Raw genomic sequence first — 11179 nt, 5'->3', positions numbered from 1 at the left:
TTTTTTTTTTTTTTAATCAAAATCGTTTCCCCCCAACTTTATAATCATCAAAAAATCCTGAAAAAAGTATCACAGGCTATAAAATAAATATTAAGCATTACAACTGTTTCTAACAATGATAATAAATAAGCATATTATAATTATTTATGAAGGATCATGTGACACTGAAGACTATTACAGAAAAAATATTATATTTTACAGTATAGTAAAAATAGAAACCATTATTTTAATTTGTAATAATATTTCACAATATTACTGTTTTTTTTCTGTTTTTTTGATCAAACAAGTGCAGGCTTAATAAGCATAAGAGACTTCTTTCAAAAACATTAAAAATATTAATGTGTCCAAACTTTTGACTGGTACAGTATAAAAGAATATATACAACATTTTAAATGAAATGTGTAAATAAAAAGTTTAGAAATCATATTTGTTTGAAATGCTTTTATTGTGCCTCCAAATGTCTAGAACTGGCCCTGCTTATAGGACAATAAGTGTATAAGGTGTAATAGGTGGTTGGGGTATAAGAGGTTCTCAGACATAAACACATTTGTTTTACTTAAATTATGTTTATGCATGACTATTAATCTCAATAATATTTCTCAATAATCATTTTGAGAAAGAAATGTACCTGTTGAGGGTGTGCTGACAGTCTGTTATTGAGTGACTAAAAGCTCTAGAAAAGTCAATAAGGAGGCTTTGACAGTTACGGATTTGAAAAATAAAAAGGCAGGAATAAAGAATCCTAAACACTAATAACCATTTCAGCATGAAGTTCTTCAGGACAATATGGTTCAAAATAGAACTGTTACTACATGTAAAGAACCTTTAAAGAACCGTTTTTAAGAGTGTATTTATTTTATGTGAACATTAAAGGGTCCAAACAGCAAAGCAACTCTTGTTGTGTTTGTTCAGAGAGTCTTATTCTGATCTAAAAGTGTCTGAACATCTGAAACAGTGAAGCAGATTCAGACGAGTTTACAGACTCCTGCTTGTCTCTAGGTGGCGCTATAATGCAGTACACTCATGATTTTGATCTTTGTCTGTTTGGGATCAAACACACAATATGTTATACCCAATCTTCACTTCTGCCTAAATTTTATTAAAGAATAAACCAGATTTATTTCTGCTGAGACACAAAGAATATTCTTCTCAAGAGCTGCTTAAGAGCATTTCTAAAGATATGATTATAATACATACAAGTCTTTAGGCATGAGAGAGAGAAGTACCCACACCAGCATTCAGTCAGAGATTCTGTAACACTTTATAATAACTTCCATTAATAAATCATTAACAAACATTATATACCGTTTAACTAATCATTACTTCATATATATTCACATATCTAGAAATATGAGATAATGTGCTTGTTAATGTTAACTAATGATTTTATTAAATCATTACCAAATGATTAACAGATCATTATTTAATGTACATTTACATGCTTACAAATGTCATTAAACTTCAGTTCACACATTAGCTAATGTTCATTTTTACATTTACAAATGTTGTGAAACTATAGCTTAAATAGTCGTTTTAAGCACTTCACAAATTATTCATGCTAATATATTCATTGACTCATAATCACAGTCTGTAAAGGTCATATATTTGGTCGTTGTTTGTTGTGTAGACTTCTATTATTTGCACAACTTAAATCATGTATTAATTATTTGTTAATGATTTTGCAGTACCCAATCTAAAGAGGAAACTATTCATCATTTGTAAATGTTTATAAACATTTACTAATTTTTTTTTGTATCATCTGGAGGTGATGGATGGATTGTGTGTGTTTTGTGAGGATCTACTCACCTTCATGACACACGAAAGGATATGCGTTGGTGCAGGAGATGTCATGCCATTGTCCAGGAGGGTCATGTTTTACTGCTGTACAGTTTTCATTAATGTTAGGTTGAGTAGGATCCCAGTTTCTGAAAGAAGAGTTACTCTTATTTGAACAGCTATAATGGTGAGTAATTTGTGCCATTAAGGTTTGCAACTGTATAGACACATGCTCTATAAAAGCAGATACAAGTTTGTTACTTATAAGTCTCATTCATTATATTGGTTCTTTCTTTCTTTCTTTCTTTCTTTCTTTCTTTCTTTCTTTCTTTCTTTTGTAGCAGGGTATTGGCAGGTCTCATGCCAGTTCTTTGAGCCTATCAGTGGCCATTTTAGGGAGTATAAGAACGCAAGGGGTTTGTTGGCCTGGTATGCATCACTATTGGATTCTGCTCATTGTGGACTCTATGCTGTGAATGATGGTAGGTGTAGTGGAATCGTGTTTGAACTTGAACTTGTTTGAGATGTTAAAACCGGTATATTTGTGACCGCCAGTCATGTACACTTACTGCTAGCAATAGTTCCCAGGTAGGTTTTTTAATTTTAAAAAGAGATATTTCTGTTAACAAGAGACTTACATGCTCATAGGTTTTAGTTTGTTATCTTGTAAGTGTCTGTAAGCATCTATCTGCTGCTTTGCCTGGGTCTCATTTGGATTCATTTTCGTTATTTGCACACGTTGTGTGTTGGTTTGTTTCTTGTGTGGGGTGGAACCTGAGTGCCTCTGCTGACCATCTCCCTCTTTTTGTATTTTCAGTGACTGTGTGTTTGATATTGTTTAGTGATTATCTACTGAGGATTTGTGGCATTAGTGTATTGGTTGAATGTTTTATATAAATTTTGTATTTAAAGTGACTTTTTTGTTTGTTTTGTTTTCGTTCACCCTGCCAGTGTCAATGAACCTTTGTGCCTGTCACGAATCCTGTGCCTGCCCTTCTGTTCGCTCACCTCTAGAGATCACCCACTCATTACGATGGACTCTTGCACCACACTACTATTGCACTTCACACCGGACTACATTTCCCATCATCCATTGCACTGATTACACACACAGCTGCAATCAATCAAACACCCTGCATAAGCCATGGACTTCCTCTTTCTCACTGCCGAGTATTGTTCAGCGTTTATCGCTCACCTAGTGTTAGCTACATCATGGTGCCAGTTTTCTGCCCTAGTTTCTAGTTCTTAGTTTCTAGTCATAAGCCTGGTTTCCATCCAAAGTTGCAAATTTAACTTATGCGCAAAATTGGAATATCGCATAAAACATTTGCGAACAAGCACTGTTTCCATCCAATGAGTCAGAGCGAACAAAATGGTAACTTCCTGATAAACTGGCAACAAATATCACTAAGTAAGAGAAGCCACTGAATATAATAATTCTCAAATATAATAAATTACTTGTGCTTTGAGTGAGCAGACGAAACACAATAAATGCGGTCTGGCTTTCGGAGGTGAATGTCAGCTGTTTGGGAACGCAGTCGTGGTAGACCGTTCTTGGAGGCAGTTATACAGAAATACTTTGACGATCAATGCTTTGTTTGCTCGGGCACTTCAGAATGACCATGACAACATTTCAGTTGCTGTGCATCTAAATCGGTCCGCTGGTTAGTCAGGTTATGCTGTCCCATAGCACAAAGTCACGTGACATTTTTGAACGCTCATGCGGGATTTATTCGCAAAATGCGTTTCCATCTCCCATTATTCGCATTAACCCTTTTTCGCACAAGTCAAGCAAGCGTAAAAACTTTTTTGCGAATTAAGGGATTTTTATTTGAAATTTGGTGTTTCCATCACTCGTTTCTCATGCGATACTTCAAAATGCACATTAAAACAGGGTGATGGAAACATAGCTAATGTCATAGTCTTGTCTTGCCTGCTTTCCCGTGTCTGGATTCTTGCCTGTGTATTTTGGATTACCCTTTCGTCTTGCCGTTCGGACTATGTTTGCACCTTCACTGGATTTTTGCTTATGTTGTCAGATTACCCCTCTTGTCAAGCTCTCTGGATATTATCAGCTGCCGATCGACCACGCCCGTTTCGGATTACTCTTTTGTCTTGCCTGTGTTGTACCTGTGTTGTTGTCTGACCCTTGCCTGTTTTATGACCACGCCTTGAAATAAAGTCTTGCATATGGATCCACACGTCTCTCGTCTCTTTCGCCCCGTAACAGTGCCCTTGTGTAGGGCTGTATTTCCTTGTGTACTCCAGGTGGCGCAGTTGAGTACTATTTTATGTTATTTGCTCCTTTTGTGTAATTTCTAACTTCACCCTAACTTTGAACAAGAAGAGAGAAAAACAATGTGTGTGTGTGTGTGTGTGTGTGTGTGAGTAAAATAAATAATATTTACATGAATGTCCAAATGATTTTAAACTTGATCAAAAGAATCGTAAGGACTTAATAAATAAATGAGAAAAAGGGAGGTAGGGGATGTACTCTGGTAGTAAAATAATAGTGATCACAAAACATGCAAACTATACTTAAGGGTATATAATAGTATTTCCATAATTATGTCAATAATAATAATAATATTAACAATACTACTGCTTCTACCACCTTCTTCTTTATCAGCAATAATGATAATAGTGATGATAATGAATCATAAAAAATATTTACATTAATGTCCAAATTATTTTAATGTTTAAAGAATCATCAGAACTTGCCAGAAATGTTTTCAGTGGATTACAAAAAAATAATAAAAAATCAAGATATTAAGTATGATTAAATGTGTGTCAGAAGTTATTTCCCTACTCAGCTCCTTAGCGGTTTTACTTTGTTTTCATTGGGCAGCTACATTGTTATGATTTTGAATATTATTATGAGATAATATTCTAGATAATATAAATCTAGAGCTGGTAGATTATAATCTGATCTCTCTCTTTCTGTTTATTTTTAGTTAACAATAGGTTTTTCAGATATAACTGCCACAACAAAGTACTATTACTATTATTACTAGTACTAGATACACGCCACAACTCTTCTCTGTCGACTGATCAGCAGTGGGACTAAGCAGATTTAGTGATGGCTAAAGATTCGCTAGTTCGTATGCATAATTACTTGAGTGTTTGCCTCTGAATTACAAGGTGATCTCAGGCCCCTGGTTGAAAACCCCTGGGCTTCATATATTAGGTGTTTGTACTCACTCTTGTTGCAGATAAAATGCTGGGCAACACTACATTGAAAATCATGCCATTGTCCATTTCCCGTCATAATAACACAATAACTGCTATCTGGTTGTCCAGTAGCCCAGTTCAGATAGAGCGCAGGTTCCCCTGAAGACCACTGCCATTTATTGCGACCCGTCTTCTGCAGCCCAATCCAGATATACTGAACACCTCCACCATTCACACTCTTCTTCAGCTCGTTCATGTCGTTCATGTTGTCAACGGTGGCCAGATCTGTGTAATTCTCTCTGCAGTATCTCTGAGCTTCTGTCCAGGTCTTGTTCTCATTTATAAAGTGATACTGACGCTGAACACATTCAGATACAGAGCAGAGAGCTGTGAAAGAGAGGCTTTGCTTTAATGCTTTTCATAACAGGATCAAACCTAATGAAACTATAAACCATAAATAAAACCACAAACACTCACCAATGAGAAGAAGAATGAAATATAGAGTTTGCTCCATTTCTGAGGAAGAATAAGAGAGTAAAACACATTGTAATAAAAAAAAAAACATTTTAGCAGCAGAACACAACTCACAATCATTTAGACATGATTAACATCTCAAAAGTCTAATTCTAGTTAAAGAATGAAGATGTGAGTTGTTCTTACTTTAGAGGTCGTGTGTTTCTGTCCTGAGTCTGATGTTTCTGTCTGCAGCTTCAAACTATATGATTATTATATCTGCTCTCATCCGTCATCCAGCACGTCACTTCATTTGTATATTACCCTAAACAAAAGCCCTTTACATTTTTCTTCCTCATTCTCACATGTCCACATTTTACTCTGTGATGGTATAGAACTGGAGGACCAGAGCCCTGCAGAGTTTTGTTCCAAACTAGCTCCAACACACATCCCAGGTGGTTTTCAAATAAGCCTGAAGGACTTGATTAGTTGAATCATGGGTTTAATTAGGGTTGAATCAAAACTCTGCAGGGCTCCGGCCCGCAGCAACTGAGTTTGTCACCCCTGTTCTATACTGTGGAGTATTATATTTCCACAGCGGCTTAGCATTTGCATTTCTTTCTCTTATCATTTGTTTTCCATTTTCTTTCATCTTTGATCATGTCAGTGACCCAAACTAAACACAATATTTAAGAAATTATTTTCTGAATTTGTAGAGCTATGCACACAGTGTAATGACCAACAATGAAAAGAAAAGAAAAGTATGGTGCCCGTAAGGTGACATGTTCGGTTCACTTAGTTTTGTCGTGGCCACGGCATAATTAACTCGTGGGAACGTGATATTATGTCGTGGCCACGAGATCATTTTGTCGAGGTAAGGACATCCTATGTTGAGGGAATTACATCCATTTCTCGGGTTTAATGCGTAAACAAACCTGCCTGTCCATAGCAACCCAGGATTATCAGAGATTGATTTATTAATATATTATTTTGAATTAAGAAATTATTATATTATTTATTATATAAATTATTACATTATTAAATTATTAACCATAGGCCTTGGCTACCGGGCTGTTTTACGTGGATAGTCAGCACTCAAATGAAGTTATGTTACATAAAGTGCATAATATAAAATAGGCCTACAAGAAAAAAATTTTATCCATCCTATACAGTCTTGTAAGTCCATCAACTGATCGTCTTTTTCCCGTAATATTTGTATATTATTATTATTAGCCTATTATTATTGGTTATATTTTTATATTTGTTTATATTCTCTTTATTTAACGTTCTGAATACTTTTGTAAATATTAGCCTACTGTAAATGCTCGACATGTCAATAAAGCTTTGATTACGCTGACTGGAATTTTTGCTGGAATGCAGTTTAAATTTAACATGTATTTAATTTTATTCCGGCTAATAAATAGACCATAATTATAAATACTACAGTGTTTTGTTGAGGAATTAATCATTCACGTAGTTTTTATTTGTAAATGAAAACACAACACACTCATTTATCGTCACACATAGGCATAAATACAATCATAAAGTCAAAACTTTATTGGCATGATTGTCAGGTATTTATTTACAAAATATATGGTACACTCTTAAAAATAAAGGTGCTTCAAAAGGTTCTTCAAGCGATGCCATAGAAGAGCCATTTTCGGTTCCACAAAGAACCATTCAGTCAAAGGTTCTTTAAAGAACCATCTCTTTCTTAACTTTTTGTAATCTGAAGAACCTTCTTTCACCACAAAGAACCTTTTGTGAAACAGAAAGATTCTTCAGGTGTTGAAGGTTCTTTATGGAACCTTTCAGACAAAAAGGTTCTTCTATGGCATCGTGAAGCACCTTTATTTTTAAGAGTGTAGGCTAGCAAATACTAGCATAATTATACAAAATGTTAACTAGGTAAAGTGATACACAAATTGAAAGGGGAAATAAGCATATATAAAAATAAATATAAAAATATAGCCCTAATAAGTTAATGTAATAATAATAATAATAAAATACAAATATTAAATTAAATGTTTAATGTTAATAAAAATGTTTTATCTTTTTTTGATACTTAGGTTTGAATTAGGTTTGTTTACGCATTAAACTCGTGGCCACGAGAAAAAATATGTCGTTCCCTCAACATAAGAAGTCGTGGCCACGACATAAGGATGTCCTTACCTCGACAAAATGATCTCGTGGCCACGACATAATATCACGTTCCCACGAGTTAATATGACGTTCCCTCAAGTTAATATCTCGTGGCCACGACCTATTATCACGTTCCCACAAGTTATGTCGTGGCCACGACAAAACTAAGTGAACCGAACATGTCACCTCGCGGGCACCGTAGAAAGAAAAGAAAAGAAAAGAAAAGAACAGACAACAGCAGATGTTCACTAATCAACAAGCGTGTGATCACCTCCAGGCCTGCGATGACTATGACTGGGGACAAAGAGAGAGAGATTAGGTTAAGAAAATAGAATGAGACTTTCATACTAAGACTCATGATCACATTGATTTATGCAGTTTTATAGTGCAACTACAGCACTGAAGCTGCATATACTGTATACTGTAATAAGGTGCTAAAATGCCTTTAAACATAAGTTAACACAGCAGAACATCAGTATGATCCAAGCCTGTATGATTTAATTTATTCTGCGGAACACAAAAGATGATATTTTGAAGAATGTTTCGTGTCCCATTAACTTGCACAGAATTTTTTCTCCATACTAGAGCAGTCAAAGAAGGTTTGAGGCTGTATTTTTGTGCCATCAGCCAATCACTGATGAAGTGATGTGAAACGATACAAGAAACCAGGAGTTTGTTTAATCATAATAATGCTTTATCTCAACAATAAATAGTAAAAGATGCATACCTGAAAGTACAAAGATACATAGTGTGGATCAACTGTGGCCCACATTAGGGCCAGTTTTGTTTTTTTGGTTGGCTTACATGCAGCAATGCTAAGGCTTACTTGAGGCCCAAATCTGGAAAACAGAACTGGACTGCCCAAATGCCATTATTCCACGCAGTATTTGGGCCGGAGCAAGGTGTCGGATCTGGGCCAGAGTTAATATAAATGTGGCCCAAATTTGGGCCAGTTCTACTTTATTTTATTTATTTATTTATTGTCATGGCTGACATGCAGCCTCCCAATGGCTTGCTTGTGGCCCTAATTTGGCAAACAGGAGCGGACCGCCCAAGTGCCATCATTCTTCACATTATGTGGGCTGGAGTAAAGTGTTGTATCTGGGCCAGAATTAAAATCGATGTGGCCCAGATTTGGGCTGATTCTGCTTTATTTGGTTTATTCATGGCTGATACTGGGCCTTCTTTTGACTTGCTTGTGGCCCAAATCTGGCAAACCGGAGCGGAACACCCAATTGCCATCCCTCCACGCGGTATGTGGGCCAGATGAAAGTGTCAGGTGTGGGCACAGTCCAGGCAAGGGGCTCACAGAGACACACAATTTAAAAACCCTAAAAGGGGAGCGGTCTACGCGCTGGAACACAGCTATCCTCAAATAGCAGATTCCTAGACAAAGACTTCAGCACTTACTCGAGAACTTGTGCCAAGGGGAACCCAACCTAGTTAAGAAGCGAGGCTAGAACATAGCTGCCCTCAGACTGCCATATTCTAGAGCAAAAATACATTCCCCATAACCACTCTAGGTGCTGAAAACCCTGGGAGAGAAAACTTGCAAGCCTCTCTCCACAGAATATTTAAATATATTCACGCCCAGCTAGGCTCTCCACACACAATTACAAGCATATTAGAGAGGCACGGCCGAGCAGAATATAGCTCTGCCCACAATCTCACAGGATCAGGGCTGAAACGACTCCGTGCTCACACTTCATCGACACAAAAACCTGATAGTATCTGTGATATCAGACAACCCTTTTTAGAGAGGTTATGTGGATCCCGCAGATCAAAGTGATGACCCGAACACGAAAGCAGAACATGCCCTCGAGTGTTAGAATCCCAACACGGAGGCACACATTCCCTAAGGTGCTGCTCGACTCGAGCGCTATCCGTGGGATCCAGTAACTCAAAAAGAGCATCTCAACCCTGCAAATCTCACGATCCGAGTTTTCGCCGTGCCTCGGCAACAGCGAGACCCGAACCGCGAGACGCAAATGCTTGTTACTCATCTCTCGAGAAGAGGGACAAATGTGAATGGAGATTCTCATTGGATAACACTCACAATGAGCGCGTTCAGAGCCCTCGAGCACTGAACATGCAAGCTCCTGACCAAGACACATGACAGAAAGATCGTGCGTGTCCTCAAGTGCCAGAAACCTCTGGAGCGGAGGCACACACTTTCCACACCGCTCACCTGCCTTGGTCTCTCTCACGCACTTCAAACGGATGGCTCCTGAAGACAGCAAATTTTTTTTCTCATTTTGTCTCTCATAGTTGAGGTATACCTATGATGAAAATTACAGGCCTCTCTCATCTTTTTAAGTGGGAGAACTTGCACAATTGGTGGCTGACTAAATACTTTTTTGCCCCACTGTAACTTGATGATACTTTGATGGTTTTTTTTCCTGTTTTTTTTTTCTACAGTGTAAACTGTACACACCAATCCACCTTATTTTTCAACGAGGAAGTAAGCTGTTTTCTGTGAATGTGCGAGACTTCCGGTTCATCAGCCGCTTTAGGGAAAAATAATGAGAAGAATAACGTAGCGCAGTAAACGGTAAAACTGTTTGCGCTACAAACCAGTGTTAATAATTAAAATAATACATTCAAATAATATACAGTTTGCAACATCAAGCAGCAAAACAAGTTGTTTTTGTGCTGCTAAAAATAGCTGGAAGCCGATGAGACAAGAATGCAGACATCTATCTATCTATCTCTCTCTCTCTCTCTCTACCCTATGAGGCACAAAAGCTAAGAGGTACAACTTATTTTTCCCTAAATGGTACAAAATTAGTTCCTTAAAACTACTTAAGCTCTGGGCGTTTTTTGGAATTTTCGCCTAAATTTGTCATACTCAAATTCAAATGTTTGCCCTACACTCTTCAGTGTCACATTATCCTTCAGAAATCATTCTAATATGCTGATTTGCTGTTCAAGAAACATTTCTGATTATTAGCAATGTTGAAAAAAGTAGTTCAAAATAACAGCATTTATTTGAAATATATGTTTTATAACATTATAAATTACTTTTGATCAATTTAATGCATCCATTATGACTAAAAGTATCAAGTTGTTACAAAAATATTTCTGACCACAATTTTTTGGTCACGTAGGTCAGGAATTTGCTTGACTCTGGCATAGTTTTTCTCAGTGTATTTTTTTAAACATCTACTTTACTAATCAAATTTTATGTTAAACAGATGCTTTTTTTGTGTGTCTGTATGTAAATGTGTTGAAAGTCTTTGTCTTTTTCTTGTAGTGATTCCACAGAAATATATCCTTATCTGATGTATTTCAAAAAAAAAAAATAAATAAAAAATAAAAATATATATATACAGATTTATAAACAGTAGAAACAACAAAATGACAATAATGAGAGTAATAATAATAATAATAAACCCATAAATAATAGCAGGGGGAATGCCTCTGATCTCTCCGTGGCCATGGCACAAATTAGTCCCCCCCATGCCCGACATGATGTCAAGGAGACACCACACACATTCATTTACATTTAATTATTTAGCAGACACTTTTATCCAAAGCAAAGAGGGCAATAGAAGCAATTGAAGTCAACAAAAAAACAATAATATGTAAGTGCTGTGACAAGTACCGGTTAGTCTAACGCAGCACACGTAGCAAGGTT

The 11179-nt window shown here is 36.6% G+C and overlaps 1 protein-coding gene across 1 annotated transcript; it reads right to left on the bottom strand.

Moving 5' to 3' along the window:
* Positions 1-5024: 5024 nt before the first annotated feature.
* On the bottom strand, positions 5025-5479 carry LOC107574608 (lithostathine-1-like; the record flags this gene model as incomplete). Its single annotated transcript, XM_016261050.1, has 2 exons — positions 5425-5479; positions 5025-5334 (listed from the first exon to the last, which is right to left on the bottom strand). Coding segments are annotated over exons 1-2 (347 nt in total), but the record flags the coding sequence as incomplete, so codon positions are not given.
* Between the last annotated feature and the right edge of the window lie 5700 nt (positions 5480-11179).

The sequence above is a fragment of the Sinocyclocheilus grahami genome, unplaced genomic scaffold (genome assembly GCF_001515645.1).
Source record: "Sinocyclocheilus grahami isolate Dianchi unplaced genomic scaffold, SAMN03320097.WGS_v1.1 scaffold2284.1, whole genome shotgun sequence".
Lineage (NCBI taxonomy): Eukaryota > Metazoa > Chordata > Actinopteri > Cypriniformes > Cyprinidae > Sinocyclocheilus > Sinocyclocheilus grahami.
This window is presented reverse-complemented; position numbering and strand designations above follow the sequence as displayed.